The following is a 26,139-nucleotide window of genomic DNA, read 5'->3' as shown; positions in this document are numbered from 1 at the left end:
CACACCTGGGAGTGGAGCTAGCCGGGGCCTAGGGGACATGGGGCAGGCGGCGGGGCCCCCGCACACCCGGCAGACGGCCCAGTCAGTGGGGACGGGCGCTGGAATCCGCCTAGCCCAGCAGGGGCTGGGAGCTGGGGTCCAGGTGAAGGTTGCTGGGGGGGTGATTGAAAGGGGGCGGGGGGGGAGGCCCAGGCAGAGCCGCTGGCGAGCCCCCTGGTGTGACACACGGCGTCACAGTGGCCTCTGTCGTGCCGTGGCCCCCATCTGAGTGCCAGAGCGAAGGCCGCCTCTTGCTTGCCGCCGGCACCCAGCTCTGCGGCAGCGTGGCGGGCAGCAGTGAACGAATGGCGTGTCCCTCACAGAGCCTGGATCTGACCGCCAGGAAGATGATCCACGAGGGGCCCCTGACCTGGAGGATCAGCAAGGACAAGACCTTGGGTGGGTGCCCCCGCCCTGCCCTCCAGCCCGCACACCCAGGGGCCGACAGGGCTCCTACAGCCATGCCCAGGGAGGGGGCACGGGACTCTAGCCCTGTGTCTGGGGGCGGGGCCCAGAGGAGACTCCTCACAGCGCCCCCCCGCCCCCCAGACCTGCACGTGCTGCTGCTGGACGACGTCCTGGTGCTGCTGCAGAAGCAGGACGAGAGGCTGCTGCTCAAGTGCCACAGCAAGACGGCCGCCGGCTCCTCGGACAGCAGGCAGACCTTCAGCCCCGTGCTCAAGCTCAACGCCGTGCTCATCCGCTCCGTGGCCACAGGTGCGCGCCGGGCCGGCGCAGGAGGGCGGGTGGGCTGTGGGGGGCCCTGACCAAAGCAGGAGGGCGGGGCCTGGGTCGGGGGTGGGGAGGGAACAGTGTGTGCGGCAAGGGGCCCTGGGCCCACTTTCTTCATCTATAATTCAGGGCGAGGCCCCCCTGCCTCTGGCAGCGTGGGCGGCAGCGAGTGTGAGGCAGGGGAGGGGGAGTGGGAGCCGCCGTGAGGAGGGCCTGAGGGTCCAGAACCTCCTCTGGCTTTCCTGTACGTGCCCCTGCGTGCTTCCGGTGGCCAGCTGTGTCCCGCTGTGGTCCCCACCCCGGGTCGAGGGTCAGGGCTTCAAGCACCTTGTGGCCCTGGCTGGGGCTGCCGTCCGGCTCTGCCACCCCCACGCAGATCCTTCCCCTTCCTCACACAGACAAACGGGCCTTCTTCATCATCTGCACCTCCGAGCTGGGCCCCCCCCAGATCTATGAGCTGGTGGCCCTGACGTCGTCGGACAAGAACACGTAAGAATTGAAGGCCCAGGGCAGTGTGTATGAGTGGCGGGCAATGAGGCCCAGCCAAGAAGCAGGGGACGGGGCGCAGGAGAGGGAGACAGGGCAGGGCAGCAGGCTCACGGGGCCACCAGGTCTCCAGTGTGTCAGTGGTCCTTCTTTGTCCCCACCAAGCACGTCTGCCTCCAGGGCCATCACTCGTCCCTCGTTCCCTCATAACAGCTACATGAGGCAGCTCCACCTAGTCAGCGTCTTAGCCTCAGGGTTGTCACCTGTGCGTCTTGATGCCCGTGAGAGGCTGTTTAAAGACAGAGCAGACAGGGAGTGCTAAGCCCAGAGCATAGCACGGGGGGCTGCACACCCCGCGGGGAGGGTCTGCGGGGGCATGCCCGGGCCCAGGCTTTACCACCCGCCCTCTGCTCCTGCTGAACCACAGGTGGATGGAGCTCTTGGAGGAGGCCGTGCGGAATGCCACCAGGCGCCCGGGAGCTGCCCCAGCGTTCGCCCATCCCCCACCACCTGGTGCCCAGGAGCCGGCCCAGCAGAGCCTCACACCCAGCAGGTGCCCACCCCCACCCTCAGGTCCCCCTACCTCCACCTTCAGTCCCTGTCTGCTCTCCCCCAACCTGGCTGTCAGGGAGACCACCCCCCCCACCCCCCGGGCGGGGTGGGGGGTGTAGGGTCGGGGCCAGGAGGAGCGGGCCAGCACCCACCCTCCTCTCTAGACTGACCTGTGGTAGGAGCTTAGCACCTCCCTTTCTGGACCAGCCTGCAGCCTCCGCCCTGACGTCAGAGGCAGGGCAGCGTCCATGAGTTCCCCCTCCTGGTGGGCAGAGCGGCGGGTGACTCCCACTGGTTTCTCCCCGCAGGGTAGGACTGGATGGCTCAGATGTGCTCCACGGTGACCCGGGACCTGAGGAGCTGTCTGGAGGTGTGTTCTGGAACCATCCCTGTGGGGGCCCTCCAGGCCATTGATGGCGGGACAGGTCAGGGGGTGGTCGGGTGCCGGTGTGAGGTGATGGGAGGGGTCGTTGGGGCTGGAAGCATGAGGCTTGGATCAGAACAGAGAAGTGACTGAGAAGGGGCCCAGAAGGGAAGGAGAGCAGACCCAAGCAGGTGTGGACAAGCTCACTTGAGCAGAGGCGCCCACCCTGGCTCTCTGGGTGACAGGAGTTAGGCAGTGGAGGGAGAGCGCCCCCTGCCTCCTCCAGCTGGGTGTTTCCATGAAGACTGGCACGCCCATGGGACACTGGCCTGCGCTCTACTGTGGCCTTTTCCATAGCGCCGCCCCCTTCCAGCCTGCCTGGAGAGTTCGCTGTGGTTTATTTCCCTCTGCATCTCCCCGCTAGGCTTAGGCTCTACGCCTGCAGGGGGCTTTGCATCAGCACTAACGTCTGCCAAGGGCTCGGGGCAGCGTCTGGTGGTAGTCTGTAGGGCTTCGCTACACGTTTGTGGAGTGAGTCCGTGTTCTCGGCCGCTTAAACCCAGAGCTGGGCGAGGATGGGGCCCCCCACGCGTGCCTTCCTTCCCCTTCTCATGCCGTCCCCCCACCCCACGCAGGCCCTGGGCCCCAGCAGAGGGTCAAGGGGAAGCACCCGGTCCCACTAGAGGATCCCGAGCAGGAGGGCAGCATGGAGGAGGAGCCGGGCGCCCCGCCCCACCCCTCCGTGGCCCTGGATGCAGAGGACAGGGGCCACAGGACCAGGGATCCCACCCTCCTGTCCCTCCCGGGCCCTCTGGTGGTGGAAGGGCTCGCTGATGCAGCCCTCCAAGATGGTGAGTGCCTTCCGGGCCCCGGGCCCCGCAGACCCCTCTGCCCTCCGCCTGCTGGAAGGCTCTCCCCGGGCCGTGCTTGAGGAGGAGGGACGCACACCCCATGTGACCCCCTGTCCACTCGCAGCTCCGCCCTGTGGGGGAGGGGAGCAGGGCCCCAGGCATGGTGTGCGGGGAAGCCAGCACCCTCTCCCCCTCCAGTGGAGAGCCTGCGGCGCCTGATCCTGTGGGGCCTGCTGCCCGGCCACCCCGAGGGAGCCCAGGCTGCCGGGGAGCCCGAGGGCGACCGCACCCCTACGCCTTCGCTCACAAGCAACGCCTCTCAGCCCCGCAAGCCCGGCTCCCCGGGGCCAGAGAGGGAGCAGCCAGAGCAGCAGGACGTGGTGCTCTGTTCTCTGGAGCACCTGCCCCCCCGGGCCAGGAACTCTGGGGTCTGGGAGTCTCCCCAGCTGGACAGGAATCCAGAGGAAGAGGCTCTGAGCACAGAGGCAGCAGGAAGCTACAAAGTTGTAAGAAAAGGTAAATAAGCGGAGACGCCTGCTGGGGAGACAGATGCCTGCTTTGCTAGAGGAAGGCCTTGCGAAGGGCCCCTCATCCGGGAAAGCATGCGCAGAGGTTCCCAGATCCCGGGGGGAGACGCCGCCACCACACGAAGGCTTCGGGGCCGGGCAGCCAAGGTCCAGAGCCTGTTGCCTCACATCCGCGTGACCTTAAGCGAAATCGTGAACCCTCTCTGAACACCAGTGCGTAACACGAGGGTGTCACCTAGGGCCTGGCACAAACCCGCTGTCCACAAAAGCCTCCACTAGCTTTTCTCCCAGGTGGCCCAGCCCTAAGGAAGAGCTGAGGCTCTCTTCAGGGACCTCAGACCCAGGACAGGTGCTTACAGCCACCCCCCGTAGCTGGTGGCCGGTGGCCGTGGGGAGGGCACTGCCAGCGTGGGAGCAGGGGGCACACGAGGCTGCAGGGCAAAGCTGGGCTGCAGGGCGAACCATTGTGGTGGTGAGAGCACGCCCTGACTTGGAGCATTGTGGGCGGCATTGCGCAAGAAGAGCCCAGACCAGCTAGGATGGGGGCCCGGGAGGGGTTCAGGTCCCCGGTGCCGGGGACAGGGACGTGGTCTGAGGCGGCAACGGGAACAGTGTTCAAAAGGCCCTGAGGTCCTGTCCTCCCAGTGCTCAGCTCCGCCTCCCCTCTGCCCACGGTCCGCCCTCTCTCCTGGGTTTCTGGGCGCTGCCCTTCCTTCCCTGTGCTTTGGTGAGCTGGTGGCGGGTTCTCTGGGCCCCCGGGCGTCTGCATGGGTGCCTGCGTTCACTGTGTTCCTCCTTTCTTTTCCTCTCCTGCCGCCTTCTCCCGCCCCCTCTTTCCTTCTCTCCTGGTGCCCACTCTCCCTGGTGGTGGTGCTGGTCCAGCTGAGGTGGCGGGCGGCAAGGCTGTCCCCACACTGCCCACGAGTGGCCAGTCAGGGCCTGAGCCAACCGAAGCGGAAGGCGGAGCCACGGCCTCGGGTAACGAACTTCTTGGAGGTGGAGCCTGCGGGGCTCTGGGAGTAGACCCCTGCCTACAGCCACGGGCGCCCCCCACCCCCACTGCGTCCTCCCTCCCTCATGGGGACTGGGCCTCTGGGACTGGGCTAGTCGGGCCGGTGCTGAATAGGGTAGGGAGCACCCAGCCCTGCACCCAGAGCCACGCTGCAGGGCCACTGTGGAAGAGGCGCACGTGGTGTCCCAGGGCCCGTGGTGTCTCCCCTCCTCCCCGCTCCAGCAGCATTGCGTTCCGTCCTGGAGCTGAGGGGCCCCTAGGACCCTGCAGGTGGGCGCAGGGGCTGTGCGAGGGTCATCAGTGGAGCTTGAGATGGGGCAGATGTGACGGAGCCTCCTTTTCCCAAGCGCCCACAGCCAGCCCTGCTTCCTTACTCCCTCCAGGGATGGGGCGGGGGGGGCTCTCCCTAACCTCCACTGCCGAGCACCTTCCCTCTGCATGGGCCAAGCTTAGCAGAAGTACCATCCAGAAGGCTTTCTGGAGGAGGAGGGCCTTTATGGGACCTGTGTGCAGTATGAGGCCAGCAGGCGTAGCCGAGCTCGTCCGCAGGACGGCAGCGCGGGCCCCGGGTCCCACCCATCCATGTGGGGGGCATCCAGGCCGCCGCTTCCTCCCTGTCAGCCTCCTAACCCCCTCCTCTTGCCGTGGGGACAGGGAACTGTTTCTATGTCAGCATGCCAGCAGGACCCCCAGACTCCAGCACCGACCCCTCGGGGGTGCCCACAAGCCCCTCCCAGCCTGACAGCCTCCCTGCCTGGCAGACAGAGCCTTGGCTCCTGGGGGAGGGTGGCCGCAGGCACCCCAGCCGCTCCCCCCCCAGCCTGGCCCTCGGGGACATGAGCAGCATCTTCCACACCATCGAGCAGCTCACTGTCAAGCTCCACAGGCTCAAGGTGAGGGGGCAGAGCCCGGTCCCTCATCCCAAGGCCCATCACCCCCAGGGCCGTGACATGCAGGACCCGGGTCCCACACAGCCCTGCTGCCCCTCCAGGACATGGAGCGGGCCCACAGAGAGCTGCTCAGGTCCCTCGGGGGAGAGTCGTCTGGTGGCACCACACCTGTGGGCAGTTTCCACGCAGAGACGGCTAGATGGACAGACCACTCCCTGTCACCTCCAGCCAAGGATGCCCTGGCCTCAGACTCCAGGGACAGCCACCAGCCAGGGCCGTGGTCTGAGGACGGTGAGTGTGGCAATGCCCCCTGGGAACCCACACAGGGGAGGGGGAGGAGGGCTCTGGGAAGGGGCCTCGTCACCCGCACCCGGTACATTCATTCACACCCTCAGCTTCAGAAAGGGATTTCTCCTAGAAGCGGGGAATTTAGTTTCGGACCCCATTTCCTTAGAGCAGAGAGAGGCCGAACAGGGCTTGCTGCTCTCCCTACTCAAACCGGCTCCTGACAGGTGGGCCAGCCCTAGCCGGGGGGCAGGGGGAGGCCAGGGACACAGCACACCGCTGCCCATGGACTTGGGCTTGACCGAACAAGTGGGGGCAGCAGACTGCCCCTTCCAGGCCTCATTAGAAACCCCACCCTCACCTCTCGAGTTTGAGGGCCGTGCAGGTGAACCCGAACAGGGAGGCTCACTGCCCTCCCCGCTCCCCCCCCCCCACAGGCTCCGACACACCCCTGGAAGACAGCACGGCATACGCAGCCTCGTCCCCAGGACTCTAACTGTCCAAACACCAAATCCTCCATGTCCCCACTCGCCCAGGGGACTGGCCTGAGGCAGGGGCACCCCAGACCTCCGCCCCACAGTAGAGGCAGTCCAGCCCAGCCCCCACGGAAGACCCGCATGCCCTTGGTCTGCTCAGGTCCGGGTCAAGTTCAGTGTGTTCCCGCCTCCCTGGCCTGGCACCCTGAGCATGCCAGCTGCACCCGAACAGGCCCCCAGACCCGCAGGTGGCAGGAGGAGGCTCTGTGTAGATGCACTTTCTTCCTCCCCTCCCCTCCCTGCAGGACCCTGGGGCTGGGGTGGGGTGCCTGCACCCTGGGCCTCTTTGTCACTTTGGTTTCCTATAAATATGTATGTACTGTTCGTGCATCTTGCTCTGTAAATAACTGACCTGTTTCTGTTGTTGGGCGTCCGTTGTCTCCTAGTTAACAGCCTAGCTCCGGGGGTCAGAGCTGAGCACGCCGATCCCCTGGGGGCAGGAAGGTGTCCTAGCCCACCTGGCTCTGGCCAGGGCCGCTCCCTCCTGGGACTCCTCCTCTCCAGGGGAATGCCCGACCCCACCTCTGTCCACCCGTCCCCACCCTGTCCCCATAGAAAACCAGTGTATCAGGTACGGCCCTGAAAACTGGGCCCCAGGAGGTGAGGTGGGGGGTTGAATGCTGGAGTCCCCGAGCTAACCCAGGGCTGTCCCTGGGCCCCCACAGCATTGGCCCCTGTCGCTGGGCCAGCCCCCCACCCTGACTAACAAAATATACACACTGTGCTAGGTGTATATATACATATATATATAAATATATATAATATATAAAATATAGAGATGGAAATGACTGTTTTCCTGTTAAAATAATGTATACTCTTATTTTCTTTCTTTCATGGTTAAGATTTTTTTTTAAGAAAAGTTAAATATTCTTCAACCGTGCTGGTGTGCGTGTGATTTCTGGAACTGCTCTGATAGAAGACACCGTGGCGGTTCTTAGGATTGGGTGCAGGGAACAAAAGGCAGCCCGTACCCCCAGTGTCAAGCCCCCGGACACAGCTCTGGACAGGGTGTCCCCCAGCCTCTGGTGGGGACGCCGCGCTCGTGGCCACAGTGCGAGCAGACACAGAAGCCCCGGAATGTTACGTTCGCACAGGCAGGGCCCCAGAGCCGCAGACCTCAGGCAGGCGTGGCTGGTCCTCGCTGTCCTCAGCCCCCGCTCCCCCCCACAAGCTTGGCAGTCCCTCACACGGCTGCACCCCCAAAGCCCCTATCTCCCAGCCCCGACACTCGCTCCGCACTGACCTTGGGCTTATGGCGCAGCGGGCACTGGCATGCCTTCCCAATGCCCGGGCACTGTGGGGCACTCGGGCAGGGATGACGGGAGAGGCTGACCAGGTCCTCGGGAGCACCACCCCAGGAGCTGCTCCCATGTCCCCATAAGGGGCTCGGCAGCCAGCTGACGGAGGCAGGCACGGGGAGGCCTGTGAGAGCCCCGGGCCAGAGTTTGGGGCAGAGAGGGCCGCTGTCAGCTGAGAGGTGGGGACGGGGCCAGGTGAAATCTGCAAGGGAGGGCGGGGCGCTTCTCCAGAAGCTCCCTGGAGAGTGGGCGTCAGCTCAGAGGCCTTCCCAGTCCTTCGTATAGGTTATCAGATGAGGCAGCACTGAAGGGTGGAGATACAGGGGCTCCCCCACCTCTCAGGCTCCTCTTCACCCCCCTTCCCTGCCACATGGGCAGCCCTGGTTTCACCCCTCCCACACCTGCAAACCATGGCATTAGTGTTTGTGTCAAGGGCTTGACCTTGGCTATGTAGATATGGAGAGACCCTGCCCTTATATTCGTAGGGGAGTCCTGGTCTCCTGTGGATCCAGCAGGGGTGGTGCCTGGAGCCTGCCCCCCCCCCCCCGCCCCTGAGACCAAAGGCTGCATGCAGACCCTGGTGCCCTGCGGGGAGCGCAGAACAAGCTGGAGAGCCCTGGCCCGCCCACACAGAGGGGCCAAGGTCACCCCTGGCAGAACCGGAAAGCCCTTCAGCCATTTCTGGCTGCGTGACATGAACAGACTCAGGCCAAACGTTCCCAGTAGTTCTGGAACAGTTTTCAGACAATCTCAAGGGGAAACATACAGCAACAGAGCTTGTTAGTGACCCGAGGTCTCCCCCAGGGAGGCCAGCCCACCTCGCAGGGACCAGAGGTGCTGCTGCTGCCCAGCGGCTCCAGGAGGAAGGGGGAGGGGCTAGGTGGAGGAAGCCACCGTCTCCTCCTCTCTCGGCTTGGCCTTACTGATGGGGTCCCTCGGCAGCATCAGCTCCTGGATCATGGCATACGCAGGACATTGTGGGGAGAAGCAGTTTTTCTAAAGAGTAAAAGGAAGGGGACAGTGGACAGAAGGGATGCAGGTCAGTCCTCTGGGGGGAGCAGGCCTCCGCAGGCGGGTTGGGGGCTGGAGGACACAGACTGAGGTGCTCGTGGTAAACAGCATCAAGGAGCCCCCAGATCTGCTTGGAACCAGGGGACTCACCGCCAGGGACAGCCACAGCAGCCCCACCGGGCCCTTGGATGGGCTCTTGGACTTGGAGAACTGGGCCTGGTGCTGCACGGAGGCCAGGAAGCCCTCCAGCCCCACCTCTGTGATGCGGTTTCCTGGTAGAGGCGGTGGCCCCACTGCACCTGTGACACCCCCCCACCAGCCTCCCGGCCCCGCCCTCCCCAGCCCCTACCCCTCACTCCCCTTCCTGCTCCCTCCCCGCCTCCATTCTCCCACCCTAACCTCTCCCCTCCACCTCTTCCCCCACTCTCCTCCTCCTCCCCCTCCCCGCCTCCATTCTCCCACCCGGTTCCCTGCCTGCAGCCCACCTGCCAGGCCCAGGGCCCGACCTCCCACCCCAAACCCTGTGCAGGAGGGGCTCTGCCCTCATGATGCCCAACCACGGAGAACTGTGTTCTGCACCCCGGAGTCCGGGCTGGGGGGCACCCCCAGGGCAGCACAGGGCCCAGGAGGCCTCACGGCAGAAGGACGGGGGTGCTCAGCAGACATACGGAGGAGGTTGAGGTGCAAAAGGACCTTGTTCCCAGGCAGAAACACCTTCCCGTCTCGGTGCTCCGCGGGCTCCAGGAGAGGGTTGACCATCTCCGTAGCTTCAGCAACCACCTGCTAAAGCGGAGGGAGGGAGCTGCCACCGGCCGCCGGCTCTGGAGACCAGCTGCGGCCCAGGCTTTGTCCTGACTGCCCCAACCCCAGAAGCAACCAGAAGGGGCAGTGGGGAAGGGATGGGCAAGCCCTGCGAAGGGAAGCTGGGCGAGGCGGCTCCCCAGGCCCCTCTCCGGAGCCGGCGGCCCCTGTGCTGAAGCGTGCAGGGCATGTGATCGTTACCCAGCAAAGTGGAGGAGAAAGGTGTTCCAGGCCAAGAAAATGGCTAGAGCCAAGGCAGGAAGCGCTGGGGCTTTCCTAACCAAGCGGCCAGTGCAAGGAGGGCCCAGCCCCGGCGCTGGAGAGAGAAGACAACCCCCCAGGCCTCGGGCAGAGGCAAACTGGGAAGAAAGGGGTCCCTACCCCACCGCCCCGGGGGGCCCAGTTGGAGAAGCCTGTCTTTGACTCTTGAGCTCAGGGTCCTGAGTTTGAGCTGCACGTTGGGCACAGAGGTTACTTAATAAAACAAAAGAATGTTTAAAGGCAGCCCAGCCCCCTTCCACCTGGCCTTCCTCAGTGGTAGAATCTTGTGCCAGAGAAAACTCCCGAAAGAGGAGAGGCCCCTCCCTGCCTAGGGCAGAGGTCTGATGATGGAGACAGAAGGCGGGACAGAGACAGACCCTCAGGCAGCTGGAGGGCTGGGGCTGGTGGGTGCACTGGAGTCAGCAGCCCAGAAGGTTCCAAAGTAAGGTGAAAACCTTCCCAAGTTGAAGGAGAAAAGGGAGGCCCCAGCAGCACAAGAAAAAGGGTCTCAAGGAGCCGAGCACAGGGTGGGGCGGCACCACGACCCTAGACAGCCCTGCCTTCCTGGGAGCCCAGGGCTGGCGGGAAGGGGCGGGGCGGCCACAGGGGAAGGGAGAGGGGCCTCCTCCAGCCGGGGGAGCACTGAGCTCCAACCCCCAGAGCCTGGTTGGGGACAGGGCGGCAGAGAGAGACAACAGAGACCAGGGGGCGGGCTGCCACCCCCCCCACACGCCCACCTCCTCTCCCCTACCTCGGACTCCAGCAGGAGGCTGCGCTTCTCTTTGTTCCCAGTCTTGGGCCCTTTCCCCTTGCTTGGTTTCTGCTCTGGGATGGTGACCTCTGCAGGGGGAGAGGAGCCAGAATGCACAGCGCCCACTCTGGAGACCACCCAGGGGCCCCGGAGAGAGCAGGCCGGGTGAGGAGGGACTCCTCAAATCAGGAATTGGGAGCAGCCTCCCCGGCCAGGAGTGCGGGTACTTGTCTCAGAGCAGTGCCGTGGGGTCCCGTCGTGGTGAACAACGTGGGGAGTGCAGCGGGTCAGGACGGGGACCCCGTGGGCTTTTGGAACCATCTCAGCAAGAGAAGGAAAGGAGGCCCAGAGACTGACCTCACCAGAAGGTGGAGGCGGAGGATGGGCCTCCCTAAGCCGCGCCCCCCCCCCCCGCCCGTCCCCTGCACGGAGGGGTGTGCAGATGGGCACCAGCACTTACTCCCCTTGCCTGACTTTGCAGGGTCTTCTTTCTTGGGGGTTCCTTGTGTAGGTGACTGCCCTGACCCTGACTTCTCCTCCTTCCTCACCGATTCCTGGGCAGCCGGTGAGGACAAAGATGAAGTTACGCCTCCCTGGGTGGAGCGGGTCTGGGAAGGGCCCAGGCAGGACCTTCCGGGCCTCCGCCCTCCAGCCCCGTCCCTCTGCACACGCAGGACACCTACCCCGGACTTCTCCTTCTTCTTGCTCAGGCCTTTCAGGGTCTTCGAAGTCTGAGTCTTGTCGGGCTTTTCCGTCAGTGCAGCACTGCTGACCCCTATCAGCGGATTCCTCTCCCGGTCAGCTTTGGACTCCCCGTGTCGGGAGGAGGAAGGCTGTGCTCACAACGGGGAGGGTGAGGGGAGAAGCAGCTGCACCCCTTCCTCAAGGAGGGGTGAGGGGAAACGGCTGTGCCTGGCTGTCCCCACCCCATCTCCCCGCCTAAAAGCCGGAACCGCATTTGGGAATCCTGGGGTGGGGGGTGCTATGGGAGGAAATGGGAAGGGACCTGGGGCGGACTGGGCTGGGGGCTCGGATTCTCGTGTTGGGAGAGAAAACAGTGGGAGCCTTTCGATGAACTAAGCGTCGGCCCTGCTCCACGCACACCGCCGCACTGTCCGGTACGACCCCGCGACAGTCCTCCAGAGCACGCAGGCCGCGGTTAGGGAACGCGCCCCAGGTCCCGGGCCGTGGCCGGCTGCTCGGGGCTGTAACTAGTCCTTTCTCTCGCCCCACAGGAGACGCTCCGCAGGGAGCCCGGGGCGCCCAGGGAGAGGCGGCTTGGGGGGTGGGGGGCGCGCTGGGGACTCACCGATCGCGAGCGCTCCTGCGTCCCTTTCTCCAGCAGGAGGCGGCGGCGCTCCACCACCTCTGTGTGCGTCAGCTCGAAGGGACGCAGGACCTGGGGCGAGCCGCCCGCGGTCAGACCCCAGCCTGGAGGACCCGGCACCCTGCGCCGCCGCCGCCGCCGCCGCCGCCGCCCCCACCTCGGCCAGCTTCAGGGCGCCCTGGTCCTGGATGCGGTTGTGCGCCAGCGACAGCCAGAGCAGGGCGCGGTTCAGCCGGAGGCCCTGGGGCCGGGGGCGCGCGTGAGCCGGTGGCCAGCCGTGCCGCCTCCCGTCCCCGCTCCCGGCCCCCCACTCCCTGGGTCCCGGCCCGCTGTCCCTGCCCAGCACGCACGTCTGCGATGTAGCCAGCACCCGCGTCCCCAATGTGGTTGAAGCCCAGGTTGAGCGAAACCAGGGTCCGGTTGCAGCTGTGCAGCGTGGATAGAGCGCGGCCCAGCAGCTGCGCCCCGTGGTCGTCGATGTTGTTGTTGCGCAGAGACAAGTGCGTGATCCTGCGCTCCGAGGGGGAGGGGAGAGCGGGCCCACTGTGGGGGGGGGGCGCCTCCGCGAGAACTCACAGCACAGCGCACAGGGTAAGGAGGGGCAACGCCCGAGGGCAGAGGGGCAGGAGTTGAAGGCTTCGGTGGGGTCGCTAGAGGGCAGGGCAGGGCGGACCAGGGCTCCAGGGCTGCCCCGGACCGGGAACAGCGGGGAAAGGGGGTGGGGATCAAAGCAGTCTCACATGCTGTCCACGGCCATGAGCTTGTGATAGGACTGTTCCGGCAGCGGGTTGCCCTCCAGAGACACCCTCCTGAGGACGGGGTGGGGGGGTGAGGGGGGGTAAGGTCTGAGAACCTGGAGGCACCGCCGAGGCCAGAGGAGGGAGGGGTCAGACCTGTGGGTCTCTGGGGGACAGCCTGGAAACCCCAAGGAAGGTCTCCCGGGTAGGCGAGTATGTGGGACCGTTCTGCAGACTGGGAGTCCACAAGTGTGGGGGCGCCTGGGCGGCGACAGACCCTCCCTCTCACCTCGGCTCAGGTCTTGATCTCTCAGTTGGGGAGCCGGGGCCCTGCATCAGGCTCTGCGCTGATGGTGTGGAGCCTCCCTGGGATTCGGTCTCTCCTTCTCTCTGCCCCTCCCCCACTTGTCCATGCGCATGTGCTCACTCTCTCTCTCAAAATAAATACTATTTTGTTTTTAAATAAAAATCCACAAGTGTACCATGTGAATGGGGGCCCTCGCCAGCGCTAGTGACCGGGTGGTGAGGTGGCCTGTGAGAGGATTTCGGGATCCCCCTGACAGCCACGCCTGGTGTAGTCCCGCCCCGCCCCCAAGGTGGCTGGACCCAGTGACTCCCTTCCTACTGAATGGAATATGGCACAAGGAATGAGATGTCACTTCTATGTCACGAGGGGACTGTGGCCTTGCGTCTGGGAGCTCGCTGGGGTCCCTGCCTGCAGTGGGGACATCTAGACCTGCAGCCCCAGCCGCCAGCTTCCTGCGGGCCACCAGACACACACACTCCCCCCCCACCCCGGGGCTGGGGGCACCCCGCTCGCCCGCACGGGCACCAGGTCTATCTCACAGGAACTGGAAACCAATAAACGCTGGTTGCTGTAAGTCACCTGCTGAAAGGTAGCATGTTCCGCAGGTCACAGGTCGTGGTAACTGATACACCCCCCCACCCCACACCCCCGCCTAGCATGGCTTTGCTGGGAGAACCCAGGAGCTTTGCCAAGTCACAACACACATGGAACTAACGGCTAGAAATTTCTCTACTTCAAAGTTTTGTCCCACGGTTATTATGACGGGAGATTCATTACCTTTCAGGTTGGTTCATCTTCCACCTGAACTTCATTACATTCATTTTAAATTATTTGCCCATGTGGATCTGACTTACTTTTGTATCTTAAAATGAATTCCATAGTTTAGTTTCTCCTGCCTACTTGGTTTCTAGTTCTCATGATGGAAACAAATTCTGTTTCCTGGGCTGAGGAAGACACAGCCCCGCCCTTCGGGAATGTCCGTATCCAACCCCCCCCCCCCTCCAAGCCAGCGCAACGCTGAGGGGGTTTTCTGTGAAGCAGGATAAACCCAGGGTGCTGGAGAAGCCTCGAGAAGGAGGAGCCAAATCAGCTCCTGGACCACACCTGCAGCCACACCGCCTCCCACCTGGCTTCTGCCCCCTCCTCTTCCTCCTCCACAGCTCAGCTCAGCACCACCTCCTCCAGGCAGCCATCCTGTCTCCCCGGCCTGCCCCCAGGAAATGGGGTGGCACTCCTTCTCTGCCCCCATTCCCTGCCCCAGGAACCGCCACAGTGCAGGCTGTGTCCTAACCCTTCTCCCTCCCTCCCTGATCCTGGACAAGAGCCAGCCCGGGTCCACCCTGGGCCCTCCCCACTTGCCCTGGGCTCTCTGACCTGAGCGTGGATGCGCAGAGAGGCAGCAGGGCGATGAAGGTGCTCAGGGTCTTATCCGTCAGCCCCACCTTCCACAAGCTGGACTTGGGAGGTGCGGAAACCCAGCTGGAGCCTCACCCCTTCCCGCACATCCCCTCCAGCCACACCCTCCCTCGGGTGCCGCAGCCTCCCACCGGCCTGGGTTCTTTCCCCCCAAGCCGGCCCACCCGCGGGCCCTCACTTGATGGCCTGCAGCTGGCTGAGGGGGGGCAGACATTTAGAGAAGATGCCCAAGATCCGCTCCTCCACCCTCCAACCTGTGGCAGCAAGAGGAGGGAGGCGCCTCAGGCGGGGCGGGGGAACGGGACTGGGGGGGGGCGGGCACCGCGGGGCGCGGGAACGGAACTAGGGGGGTGGGGGGGTGGGGGGGACTCGGGGTGGGCGGGGGGCACCGCGGGGCGGGGGAACAGGACTGAGGGGGTATTGGGGGACTCAGGCCGGGCGGGGGTGCACCACGGGGCGGGCGAACGGGACTGGGGGGTGGGGGGACTCAGGACGGGTGGGGCTCACCGCGGATGTAGATTTCCTTCACCCACTTCTCCTCGGGCTCCAGCTCCACCTGGATCGTGGGCCGGAAAAACACGTATTTGCTCTCCAGGCTGTTGAGGCTGCAAGACGCCGACAGGCGCTGATCGTCTGCAAGGCAGGGGTGCGAGGAGCGGGGTGAGGCGGGAGGAAACAGAAGCGCCGGCCCGGGGGCGGCCGGAGGGCAGTACCCCCCAGGTGTGGTCGGGCCGGGTTCGCCAAGGGTTTGGGGAGGAAGGCGAGAGACCCGCCCACCTCCACACCTGCTCCTTGGTAGCCTCCCCTCGGCGCCCCACCCCTGCTCTGCGCCCCCGCCCTTCGGCCCGCCCGGCGAAAGGAGGCCGTCTCGGCAGGCCCCCCAGGAGCTCCCCTGGCACTCACCCTGGGCGGTCTTTTCCGACATCGAGGCTGAGGGGACGAAGGTCGGGTGCGGGCGAGGCCGGGGGACAACTTTGGGGAAGTCCGTGTAGCCCGAGCGCGTGCAGAGCTCGGCGAAATCCGTCTCGAGGACCCCGGTGCACTGGTATTCCTCTGCGGGGCGGCAGGGCTCACTGCCGCCGCCGGGGGGCAGCAGAGAGCAGCGGGCGCCCCGCGACGCGTCCCCAGGCTCAGCCGCCCGCCCGGGACTTCGGGCCTCGCGGCGTCTGGGCACCCCCCGCCCGGAACGACGTCCTTACAGCCATTTTTAAAACTAAGATGCGTGGTAAAGACTCACGCTGGGGACACTTGAGAGCCAACAGCGGGAAATCCAGATCCCGGAGAAAGGGGGCTGCCGGGTCCCTCCTCACCGCGTTGGGGGCCTCCACCCACGGGTCAAGGCCGCTTCCGCTGCGCTACCCGCCCCCGGAGGGAGGGGCCTCCACCTCCCAAGGTGTCCCCAGCCTGGCCTCCTCTCATGCCCCTTGTTTGCTGCGACGGCCCAGGATCGTCCAGGCCCGACCGATGTGAGCAAAGGAAGGAAGCCAGGAGCACCTCTCACCCCCGCCCCCACACACACCGTGCTCCAGCAGAGCCTCGGCCTCGGGCTTTTATTTACGCACACGTTTATAGCACTTGCTCCGGTCCCACACTGTTCCAAGTGCTTTGGAAATATCAATTCATTCAAGAGTAACATTAATTCAGACCGACGCCCCCCACATCCCGTCGTGAGGGCTATGCAAACCTGAGTGTCTGAGTCCCCAGGGACCCCAGCTCTTTCCCACATCCCCAAGGGCATCCCAGGAAGAAGTGGTTCCTGGAGATGGGAAGGGCTGTCCCTGGTGCAGGAGAGAATCTGGAGGCAGAAGGGTTGGGCCGGTGCCAGCCTGCTCTTCTACGTGCTGGGCAGCCCGGAGCCGGAGCCCCCAAGCACCACTGCCGGCCGCCGGCCAGTACTGAGCCCGAGTGGAACTTGCACAGCTGACCGCAGGGAGCCTGCCCAGAGGCCTGGACGTCTGACAGCGCAGGTGCTCAGCACAAGTGGGGACGAGACAGAGAAGTGTGAGGTTCTAGGGAGAGGCACGTTCCTCATGCGCCATCGGGGGAACAGATCCACAGGACACATTAGTTCCAGGGACAAGGTGGTTGAGAGGAGGCTCAGGGCCCCGGGGAACCCCCTTGCACAGCCACCTCCTGCATAACACCTGTTCCCCCTGCTGGAGGAGCCCTTCACCCCTTCCTCGCTTCCACACCACCCTTCTCTACAACAGAGAGTCTCAAACCTGAACAACCTGGGTCCCCTCCCCAAAGACCCTGATTCCAAGGGCCAGGTGGAGTCTGTGAATTTGCATTTCTAACAAACTAACTGCAAACCGGTGATGCCAAGGCCAGCGGTTTGAGAGCCTCTGCTCCAGAGCCACTGCCTGCGGAATCTGGAGGAACTTCGTGGGCTCGTGGCAACGCTCCGCGCCTGCGCTTCAGGCAGCCTTTACCTGGTGGCCAAGAGCAGCTCTAAAGGGGGCGGGGGGCTTGCTCTGCTCCGCTCCCTCCCGCACTCCTTCCTCACACTCTCTGCTGACCTTGCCTTGCACTTCTTGAGAAACAGAAGCCAGCAGATGAGGTTTCCTCTGAATCTCTAACCCTTCCTACGGCCGCCATCACTCTCTCTCTACCCCACTGGAGTCCCGAGCCCCGCATCTGCCCGCCACCGCACACGGCGTTGCCCCACCCAGCATCCCTGGGCAGTTGTCACCCCCATTCTCTCCCACCTGTCGGCCCAGGCTGATCTCACTTCTCTGCCAGCTGCTCCTCCCCTAATATCTCCGGGAGCTCCACTCTTCTCTGCATATGCTCCCTGCTGCCCCGGAAGAATCTCTTTCTTCCCCAGGCCTTAAATACACCCGGACATCACGGACATCACGGTGCTCTCTCGTGAGTGCTTCAGACCCATGTGTCAAGCTGCCCAGCTGACATCACCCCTTGGGGGTCTTCCCTGTCCGCGTGGATGGCACCTCAACCCACCGACTGCCCAGCCCAGAGACCTGGGAATCATTCTTCCTTCACTTCCCACCCCAGCCAAGACTCCACCAGTTCTGCTTCTACTTGGGAACTCTTTCCAAGAAGCCTAACTCACTCTCCCTCACTGCTCTATTCCAACTACCACTGTCCCCCGTATGGACTGGCCACATGCCTTGTGATTCACCTCCCTGCCTCCCTGCTCTCCCACTGGTCATGCAGAGCGGGGGCTTGGGGGGGGGGGTGCGACTGGGTTCATCCCTGTAAAACGTTCTACATCGTCTGGTCTCTCCTGGAAAATGCTTTTTCTCCAGCGCTCCCAGCTCCCTCACCCCCAGCCACCCTGACCAGGAGATCCACCTGACCGAGGTCGACAATCAGAGCCGCCTCCCAAGTGGTTTTCCCAAGTCCAGGGACAGCAAGCCCCTGTCTCTCTCAAAGTGGATAGATTTGAATCAAAAAGCCTTCCGACAGGTGTGCCGGATCGCTCAGTCGGTAGGGCATCTTTTGATCTCGGTCGGGCTCATGAGTTTGAGCCCCACATTGGGTATGGAGGCTACTTAAAAAAAAAAAAAAAAAAAAAAGCCTTCCAATAAATTCCCCTTTGTGGCTCAAGGTTCTGTTACATGCAACACACAGAGCCACACTCTTGTACAGGTCAACTCAAAGTAACCTCCTGGCAGGCTCCCTGCCCACACCTGGGGCCCCCCGGGGCGCCTCCTCATGCATCTCATCACACCTCAGGGTATTTGTCGGCATCCCGAACCACAGGGTGGGTTCTCTAGGATCAGTTCCATTCAGAGCTGTGCCAAGCTGACTTTCAAGAGCTGGGCTGCAAGTACCGTGATCTGTGTGCCAGGATGGAGCAGAGGCTGGGCACGGGGTGCACAATGCATGCTTGTGGGATCAACAGAGGAATTTGCAGTTTACAAAACACCTTCCCGCCGCCAGCTCCCTCGTTCCTCACACGTCCGTACTACAGAGAAGAAAAGGTGCCGGGGCCACACACCTAATAAGGGTCACCACGCAGCACAGCCCTGCGGCGCGCCAGGAGCTGGTTACACGCGCCTGCTGAACGCAGTCACCGGAGCTCCAGGCCGGCGCGGCGCCGCGCACGTGCCCTCCCGCCCGCCTACCGGGGTTCTTGGACTCCTCCTCGCCCACCGGCGGCACGACGGGGGCCGGCTTCTCCTTGGCCCCGCGATCCCCCTTCTTGGTCACTGTGCCGGACGACTTCAGGGTCCCGGGACGCGGGGCCCTGGGGGAGGCGCCGGGCGTACTTGACTCGCCCGACATGCCGGCGCCGTCGGCAGCGGCCCTGGGACCACCCACGCGGCGCAGAGGCGAGACAGGGTTCTGTGGGGCTCGCCCTGGGGGCGTGGGACCGAACCGGGGGTCTCTATTCCGCTGCCACTGCCCCGCCGCGCCCGCACCGTAGCCTCCGCGTCCCTCTCCACGACAACGCACGCGGCGGGCGGGAGCAGCGGTTACAGCCGCAGGCGGGGGAGCCTGGGGCGGGGCCAAGGGGTTTGCACGCGGGCGGGCGGGGCGGGGCGGGGCGAGCCTCGGGGCGGAGCCAAGGAGCTTGCTCGAGGGAGGGGCGGGACCGGCGGGAGGAACGGTCACAGCCGCGGGCGGGAGGGCTCGGGGGCGGAGCCAGGGAGCGAGACACCGCCCGGCCTGGCCGGGGGTCCGGGCGAGGCCGGGGCCATTATGGGTGGGGCCTGGGGCGGGGGCGGGGCGGGGGCGGGGCGGGGGCGGGGCGGGGCCCGGAGCTAACCAGCCACCCGGGAAGCTGCGTCCCTGGAGAGAGCAAGGGATCGCGGCGGTGCGAGGAATCTAGCAAGGGAGGGCCGGGGTGCGGGGGGCAGACCCACCCTCCGGGGTGCGCCCCCCTATCTGTAAGGAGAGGGCTCCTGATGGAAAAGGCGTGGTGCTGGGATTCCCGACTGCCGTGTAGTTAGCCTCCGGGAGGTGTGGGCAGCCAGTGGATCCGCCAATGAGGTCACGAGGCAGATCTCGCTTCTCAGAAATCTTGGGTTCGAAGTGCTCGGGTCGTCTAGCCCCCCCGACCCCTCGTGGGCCTCCCCTCTCCCGGCCGCTTTCCGCCACCACCCTCAGCTCTGCCCCACTCGCACTCCCAGCACCTCCCCGCCTCGGCGCCCGGCCCTGTGCCACTCTTCCCGGAAGCCCCTGCCTTGTGCGGCCCTCAGCCCAGAGTGCGGCGCAAGGCTGCCTCCTTACTGGCGCTTACCACGGGTGCTTTCAGCTCACTCAGCCTTTGGGGAACATTTATTGAGTGCCTACTGTATGCCAAGGAGAACTGATGTTGAGCATACTACATGATCCCTGCCTTCAGGGAGCTTACACTCCGGTAGGGGAGGCAGAAATTAATCAGATGATCACACAAACAACACAGTACAGGGAGAGCAGGTACTCTGGGGCCTTTGGCAGGCAGCCGGTGAACACAGCTGTGATCAGCACCACGCAAGAGACGAAGTAAGCGAGGCGCTTCCCCGAGGACCGGAGGTGAGGGTCAAGTGGCAGCTAACAGGTGAGGGGAAGAGAAGAGCACCGGACGTGCAAAGTCCCCGTGGTAGGAAGAAGTGTGGCTACTGGGTAGACCTAGAGCCCAGGGTGACTGGAACGGAGTGACAGTGAACACAGTTCAAGGTGAGGCTGGAGAGACAGGCCAGGCCAGCAGAGTCCCTAAGGCCTGTGACAGTTCTGACTCTGGCCCAAGAGCCACGGGGCGCCCAGGACACCCACACACGTAACCTCACCGCCGTCTCTTCTGAGCAGCTGGTTGGAACAACTGCCCGGTGAAGGCAAGGAGGCCAGTTAGGCTGTGGCTAAAGGTCACTGGGTCTGGGCTGCCTTTCGACTACAGAGTGCGTGCCCCAGATGGGTGTGTGCAGCGCCCGCACGTGCGCGCGTGCACACACACACACACACACACACAGCCTGGAAGAGCACAGAAAAGGAATCCAATATACATATTTTTTAAAATTTTTTTAATGTTTTCTTTATTTCTAGGACAGAGAGAGAGAGAGACAGCGTGAGCAGGGGAGGGTCAGAGAGAGAGGGAGTCACAGACTGAAAGAGGCTCCAGGCTCCGAGCTGGCAGTCAGCACAGAGCCCGACGCGGGGCTGGAACCCACGAACCACGAGATCATGACCTAAGTGAAAGTCGGACACTTAACCGACTAAGCCACCCGGGCGCCCCTCCAATACACATTTTTGACATTAATCTGAAATCAGAGTTTTCTAGCAACATTCAACCCACCAGTTTATGTACAAAGGCCCCGGGGCCTTGGGGAGCAGCAGGTTGGAAAACGTACAAAAGGGAAGGCAGGCCTCCCGCTGACCAGAGTCTCCCATGATGGACCCTGGGAGCCAGGCCCGGGTCTCCCGGACATTCACCTCCTTGTTAGACGTGTTCAGGTTCACGGCCGACCGGTCCTCTCCGCGCCGCTGGCTGTACAGCAGGCTCTGCCCCCAGCCCCGGGCAGTGAAGGACGCTGGCTTCTGCACACGACCCTGACCCTTCAGCGGTCCTGGCGCCGAACTGGGGGTGACGGGGGGTGCCGGACTGGAGGCAAGTCATAGTGTCCAGGGATGTGGCTGTTCTTCGGGGAGTCGTAGTGGCCAGGGGGCAGGCCCGGTGGCAGTGGGGGCTGGGAGGCCACAGAATCTCCATCTGCGGACAGAGAAGGCACGGGAGGGGGAGCTGGCTCCTCCCTCCTCACCCCTCTCCTCCCTCTGCAGCCTCTCCTGCCCACAGACAGATGGATGGTGCCAGTTTGTGTAGCTCTTCAGCCGCCATTGGGGGAGGCCAACTTGACCTGCCCACCTCACAGGATATGAGGACACTTTGTCACCAACCTTGTTCCCCTCTTTTCTGGGCCACAAGGCCACAAGTCAGGTGCTGTCGGACCAAACCCTCAGCCCTGTGAGGCAGGCCACCACTCACGGGCTCTCAGCGGCAATGTGACTTCCCAGACGGCATGCCCAAAGTCCCCGCTCTTGATGCCGCACCGCGCCCGCTCTGTGCTCTCTCCCCCCGACCCTTCTTTCTCCCTCCCTTGTCCTCGTTCCCTGTGGCCCCTGCCCCAGCGGAGAAGGGGACTCACCATAGATCAGAGGGCTGGGCTGTTCATAGGTGCCACTGTCTCTCTGTGGCTGGGGGTGTCGCCACCTCTGGCTGTCCCGGAGCGGAGGGGGCTGCCTGGGGGGGGACCCTGACGGGGGGCCTTTCATCTCCACATAGCTGCTCTCCCGCAGGCCCCCCAGGAGGCCCGGCAGGTCCCGGATGGTGGCGTAGGGGTTTTCGCTGCTCAGGGAAGCCACACTGGCCCCCAGCCCCTCTTCGGAGATGGGCCCTAAAGAGAGGGGAAGGGAGTCAGGCTCTGTGGCGGCCCTGGCTCCCAAAGCCCGGCCCGGCCTCCTCCCTCACCCCTGCGCCAGCACCTTTACTAGAGAACGGGCCGGGGCCATCACTGCTCCGATAGCTGCGGCTGTAGCTCAGGCGGCCGCTGCCTGCGCAGGGGGAGAGGGAGGCAATGAGCAGCCCCTGCTCTCCTCCCCAGGCTCCTACCTGCCCCAGCCGGGGCCCAGGACCCTTCTGCGGACACAGGCTCCGAGGGAGCAGGTGCTGGGCTGCACAAGCCCCCCTCCCCAGAGGCCCTGGCCTCAGGCCCCCTACCCCGTCCAGAGGTTGCCCTGCAGGGGGCTCCTGGCCTCTGGGCCCCTACCCCCGGGGCCCCTACCCCTGTCCGGAGGCCCTGCAGGGGGCTCCCTGCGTCGCTTCCAGTCAGCAGGCAGGGTGCTGTGGTTCTCCTGCCCGTGCGCTCCCACCGGCCGCTCGGGGACCTGGAGGCTGGCAAAGAGCTGACTGCCTGGAACCTGATGGGGGAGGGGTGGAAAAAGGAGAGGAACACAGAGGACGGAGCTCTGCGGGGGACTGGGTCTGTGTCACGGCACCCCCACGGCGGTGCACCCCCTCCCCCAGCACTGACCTTGTTGGGGGGCGGTGGCTTCGGCGAGCACTGCGACAGGGTGTGGTAGCTGGGGTTGGAGTAGTAGTGACTGTAGCTGGGAGGGACATCTGCGCAGACAAGGCACGCGGTGACCCGGCCGGTCAGAAAGAGGCCCGGGCCCAGGACCGTGGTTCTGTCCCAGCAGATCCGACCTCTCTTCTCCCCTCCAGCTCCCCGCTTCGCCTCTTCCAGGTCCAGGGAGGGACACAGGAGCCCCGCACCCTGCGCGCCCGGAGCCCACGCGCCAGCCCCCACACGTGTGCCCGCCCCGGGCCAGCTCACCTGGCATGACGTACTCAGAGCCATCCAGCCGCCCGCTGCTGTAGGCCACCGCCAGGTGCTGGTGCTCCTTGCCCTTTTGCCAATGGCGATAGCCAACGAACAGCGCGAGCAGGGCTACCACCAGGGACCCCAGCACTGCGATGCCGATCACTGCCCCCAGCGAGTTGTAGGCCACTGGAGAGGTAGGCATCATGGTGAAGGGCTCCTGGCTTCCTAGGGGAATGGGGCGGCCCCTCAGCATGGCGCCTTGCCTCTGCCGGTGAGCCTGGGGTGCAGCATAGGACAGGCCCCGGGAGGGGTCAGGGCGTATGAGGGGCCCAGGTCCTGGTTCCCTGGGGACCATCGGGCAGACAGGAGAACTCACCAATCCTGCAGGGGGCGCCACTGTGCCCCGGGGGACACACACAGGCTCCCGTCTCCGGGTGGCACCTCTCTCCGGGACCACACTGGCATGACTGGGAGCAGTTGGCACCAAACATCCCTGGAGGACAGCCTGGGGGAAAGGCGAGGGGGCAGTGGGGGCGGGGGACCCAGATCTGCAGTGTCCCCCTTGGGGGCAGGGCAGGAGTTCCCCTTCTCTAGGTACCTTCCAAGCAGAGATGTCCGGTCCAGCCTGGGGGGCAGAGACAGCTCCCATCCTGGGGGTGGCAGTTCCCCCCGTGGCGGCACTGGCAGAGCTGGGCACAGTTGGGTCCCCAGTGCCCTAGAGGGCACGCTGCAGGAGACAAGGTGGCTTTCTGGCGGGGCAGGGCCACCTCCGTCTGGATGACTCCCCAGCCCCCAGCACCACTGAAATCTTCTCAGCCTCGGTCTCCCTGGGACACCAAGCTTTTGAACCACAGCCGTGCACGGACGGCTCACACATGCTTATCACATGCCAACTGCCTATTGGAACCTGCACTCGGCTATCTAAATTTTTTTAATTTATTTCTGAGAGAGAGAGATAGAGGCAGCGTGAGCAGCGGAGGGTCAAAGAGAGAGGGAGACACAGAATCTGAAGCAGGCTCCAGGCTCTGAGCTGTCAGCACAGAGCCCGATGCAGGGCTCGAACCATGAGCCGTAAGATCATGACCTGAGCCGAAGTCAGACGTTCAACCGACTGAGCCACCCGGGGGCCTCAGTGCTTGGCTATCTAATATCCATTTCAGGATCGCATGGCCAGAGCCAGACCACCAAAGGCTTCCAAACTTGCCTGCATTGTTTAGCTCTCGGTTCTTTTTTTACCTCTTTATCGTAAAAGAGAAGAAAACGTCCATACCATCGGAGGTACAACTTTTGTGTGTCTGACACTCACAAATAATCTAATGGTACCCATGACCGCACTCTAGGGGAAACCCTTCCCCTAGATCATGCCCCTCACCCCCCGCCGAGCCTGCACCCAGCCTTTTTTGGGGCCACGGCTCCTCATTTCCCATTTCAATGCTTGCTGTGCTTGGTTTTGGGGACTAACCGTTTCCATGATGTTCTTTATATATTTATGTGGGGAAGAAGCCACATACAAATAAATACAAATTGAAAAGTGCAGGGGTGCCTGGGGGGCTCAGTCAGTTAAGCGTCCAACTTCAGCTCAGGTCATGATCTCACGTCTCGTGGGTTCAAGCCCCTCATCGGGTTCTGTGCTGACAGCTCAGAGCCTGGAGCCTGTTTCGGATTCTGTGTCTCCCTCCCTTGCTGCCTTTTCCCCGCTCATGCTCTGTCTCTCTCTGCCTCAAAAATAAAAAACTTTAAAAAAAAAAGAAAAAGAAAAGTGCAGGAGGAAAGGAGCACGTGTCCAGAACCAAGCCTGGGGTCCCCCCGGCCCCCTGCCTGGACAAGTAATGCCCTTCCCAGGCGTCCCATGCAGAAGGGTGCACGTCTGTTGCCCTGATCAGCCCCCTGCTGTGCCCTGAGCACCGGAACAGGACTCGGCATGGCGGTGACACCCACCAAGTATCTGTTTGTATTCTTCCTAGAAATTATGAAATCCAAGTGGGTGCAGAGGCCTCTACGCCCAGCACAGGGAAACAGAAGCCTCTGGCCCTCAGCCTGCCTAGCACACGCACACACACACACGCTCACACACGAGGGCCAGCACGTACGCTGGGAGCAGTCAGGGCCTGTCCAGCCGGCCAGACAGTAGCAGGTCCCGTTGGAGGGGTGGCAGGAGGAATGGTTGGTACACTTGCAGGGCACGCAGCGTTTGCCATAGCGGCCGGGCTGGCAGGCTGCGGGAGAGAGGCCGCGGTGACTGGAGGCAGGAAGGACCCCTCCATCGGGCTTGACCCCACTATCTCCCTCCCTCCTTCCCAGCAGAGAGGAGTCGTGGGGGGCTTCCAGCGCCTGAACCCGCGCCCTACTGCTGGCAGGTGGGGGAAGGAGAGGGAGCCTCACGCCTCTGGCAGAAGGGGCCTCGGAACCCGGGCGTGCACACGCAGTTGCCGTTCTCAGGGATGCACGTGCCCCCGTTCTTGCAGGAGCAAATGTTACTGCAGTTTGCCCCCCAGAAGCCCTCAGGGCAGGGCAAGTGGCAGCGGGGGCCTGTGGGAGAGAAGGGTAGGTAGGGTGAGCCCAGCCTGCCCCCCAACCCCATTTCCATAGAGGCTCTTCGGGACACATTTCCTGCAGGACGCATCCCTGACTCCGCTGTGTGCAGGGGCCCGGACACCAAGAATGCTCACCCGTCCAGCCAGCCTGGCACTGGCAGCGTCCGTGAACAGGGTCACAGCCATCAGCGTGGTCACAGTCACAGCGACTGGCACAGCCTTCACCAAACTGTCCTTTCTTGGAGAGAGAGGGGCAGGCCAGTCAGCGGGCAGGGGGGAGGCTGTGACCCGCCATCCCCTGGGCAGATGGGCTGTTGAGCACTTACTGGGCACGGAAGCTGGCAGTGGGCCCCCCGCCACCCAGGAGTGCAGGTACAGGCCCCGGTCTGGGGGCTGCAGGCTACCGCGTGGGCACATTGGCAGCTGGCGTTGCAGCCAAAGCCCCAGGTTCCGGGCGAGCAGGGCACAGAGCAGTTACCAGGCTGCCAACCTGCAAGAGGGGCCCTGCAGGTAGGCTCCCGAGCCAGCACCCCGGGCCTCAGCCGGGCCAGGCTCTGGGCTGGGAGCCAGGGGTGGGCTGGGGGCGCTCCCGGCCCACATGGGAGACAAGCATAATCACTGGTAGAAGCCGGACAGGGGCTGAGCGGCTGCTGGCGGGGCTCCGCTCCCTTCTGGGGCCTCTTCTGCAGAACGCGGGGGGTTGGCAGCGAGCCCGAGTGCTTACAGGCCCCACCAGGTAACTAAACGAGTTACACAGATCATGTGTCAGACTCCAGGGAGGGGTGGCGACTGCAGCCTGGAGGCTGGTTAAATGTAACAGAGGACCGCCCAAATAAAATACATCCGTGTCAGAATCCAGTGTAAAGGTGGCCAACAGGCCACCCGGATAGGTCCCTGAAGCCCCTCCTGGCCCTGACATCGTGCAGTTTTAGATGACGGAGGATGAGAAAGGCTCGCCAAGAGGCGCCCTCTGGCCTGGGCCTTTAAGCACAAACAGGATTTTTGTGGTTGAAGAAAAGCAAAGTGGATATTCCAGGAAGGAAGTAGCCTGGCTACTTTCCCACCGTCCAGCTGCTGCCCAGGGGACCCCACCCTCACCCTGCTGCCTCTCGCCTGCCCTGGGCCCGCCGCCCCCCCCCCCCCCCCCCCCCCCCCCCC

General features: G+C 64.0%; 3 protein-coding genes across 16 annotated transcripts in view; 1 reads left to right on the top strand and 2 right to left on the bottom strand.

Annotated features, from left to right (window-relative positions):
- The window catches only part of ARHGEF11 (Rho guanine nucleotide exchange factor 11), an 87,864-nt gene extending 80,754 nt beyond the window's left edge, over window positions 1–7,110 (top strand). For 6 of the 7 annotated variants that reach the window (XM_039251461.1, XM_039251459.1, XM_039251460.1 and 3 more), the window contains 11 exons: window positions 363–438; window positions 589–756; window positions 1,170–1,260; window positions 1,685–1,810; window positions 2,118–2,179; window positions 2,809–3,024; window positions 3,223–3,540; window positions 4,434–4,529; window positions 5,218–5,456; window positions 5,555–5,744; window positions 6,176–7,110. In XM_039251461.1, the coding sequence (XP_039107392.1) occupies window positions 363–438; window positions 589–756; window positions 1,170–1,260; window positions 1,685–1,810; window positions 2,118–2,179; window positions 2,809–3,024; window positions 3,223–3,540; window positions 4,434–4,529; window positions 5,218–5,456; window positions 5,555–5,744; window positions 6,176–6,234 (1,641 nt within the window). In that variant the 3' untranslated portion in view covers window positions 6,235–7,110. The remainder of the gene's footprint in view (window positions 1–362; window positions 439–588; window positions 757–1,169; window positions 1,261–1,684; window positions 1,811–2,117; window positions 2,180–2,808; window positions 3,025–3,222; window positions 3,541–4,433; window positions 4,530–5,217; window positions 5,457–5,554; window positions 5,745–6,175) is intronic. The other variant, XM_039251462.1, reaches the window with a different exon arrangement.
- Window positions 7,111–8,294: 1,184 nt separating this feature from the next.
- On the bottom strand, window positions 8,295–18,611 carry LRRC71 (leucine rich repeat containing 71). 3 transcript variants are annotated; one of them, XM_039251491.1, is made up of 15 exons: window positions 18,275–18,611; window positions 15,087–15,236; window positions 14,691–14,816; window positions 14,362–14,437; window positions 14,142–14,219; window positions 12,464–12,532; window positions 12,074–12,233; window positions 11,881–11,964; window positions 11,706–11,795; window positions 11,080–11,229; window positions 10,857–10,950; window positions 10,397–10,485; window positions 9,252–9,366; window positions 8,734–8,855; window positions 8,295–8,568 (listed from the first exon to the last, which is right to left on the bottom strand). In XM_039251491.1, exons 1-15 carry the CDS (start codon window positions 18,432–18,434, stop codon window positions 8,449–8,451), a joined length of 1,683 nt encoding a protein of 560 aa, XP_039107422.1. In that variant the 5' UTR covers window positions 18,435–18,611; the 3' UTR covers window positions 8,295–8,448. The 3 variants fall into 3 exon arrangements, with proteins under 3 accessions (XP_039107422.1, XP_039107423.1, XP_039107424.1); XM_039251492.1 differs by having other exon boundaries at window positions 9,252–9,363; XM_039251493.1 differs by lacking the exons at window positions 8,295–8,568; window positions 8,734–8,855 and having other exon boundaries at window positions 9,072–9,366.
- A 1,799-nt stretch (window positions 18,612–20,410) lies between these two features.
- The window catches only part of PEAR1 (platelet endothelial aggregation receptor 1), a 19,280-nt gene continuing 13,551 nt past the window's right edge, over window positions 20,411–26,139 (bottom strand). For 4 of the 6 annotated variants that reach the window (XM_039251308.1, XM_039251307.1, XM_039251306.1 and 1 more), the window contains 12 exons: window positions 25,308–25,471; window positions 25,117–25,219; window positions 24,830–24,976; window positions 24,538–24,663; window positions 23,046–23,174; window positions 22,824–22,952; window positions 22,460–22,672; window positions 22,157–22,245; window positions 21,908–22,043; window positions 21,609–21,677; window positions 21,272–21,520; window positions 20,411–20,838 (listed from right to left, as the gene is read on the bottom strand). In XM_039251308.1, the coding sequence (XP_039107239.1) occupies window positions 20,687–20,838; window positions 21,272–21,520; window positions 21,609–21,677; window positions 21,908–22,043; window positions 22,157–22,245; window positions 22,460–22,672; window positions 22,824–22,952; window positions 23,046–23,174; window positions 24,538–24,663; window positions 24,830–24,976; window positions 25,117–25,219; window positions 25,308–25,471 (1,706 nt within the window). In that variant the 3' untranslated portion in view covers window positions 20,411–20,686. Of the gene's footprint in view, window positions 20,839–21,271; window positions 21,521–21,608; window positions 21,678–21,907; window positions 22,044–22,156; window positions 22,246–22,459; window positions 22,673–22,823; window positions 22,953–23,045; window positions 23,175–24,537; window positions 24,664–24,829; window positions 24,977–25,116; window positions 25,220–25,307; window positions 25,472–26,139 lie in introns of those variants that run through there. The other 2 variants (XM_039251310.1, XM_039251311.1) reach the window with 2 other exon arrangements.

This window comes from Hyaena hyaena, unplaced genomic scaffold (genome assembly GCF_003009895.1).
Source record: "Hyaena hyaena isolate Hyena2069 unplaced genomic scaffold, ASM300989v1 scaffold_385, whole genome shotgun sequence".
Taxonomy (NCBI): domain Eukaryota; kingdom Metazoa; phylum Chordata; class Mammalia; order Carnivora; family Hyaenidae; genus Hyaena; species Hyaena hyaena.
This window is presented reverse-complemented; position numbering and strand designations above follow the sequence as displayed.

Excerpts from the sequence above, each read along its gene's own strand:
- LRRC71 (XM_039251491.1), bottom strand. The coding sequence starts at position 18,434 with ATGTCGGGCGAGTCAAGTACGCCCGGCGCCTCCCCCAGGGCCCCGCGT. Across the intron at positions 12,533-14,141 it reads CTCTGCGCATCCACGCTCAG|GAGGGTGTCTCTGGAGGGCA; the intron begins GTCAGAGAGCCC and ends CCCCGTCCTCAG. Across the intron at positions 8,569-8,733 it reads TGCTGTGGCTGTCCCTGGCG|AAAAACTGCTTCTCCCCACA; the intron begins GTGAGTCCCCTG and ends TTTACTCTTTAG.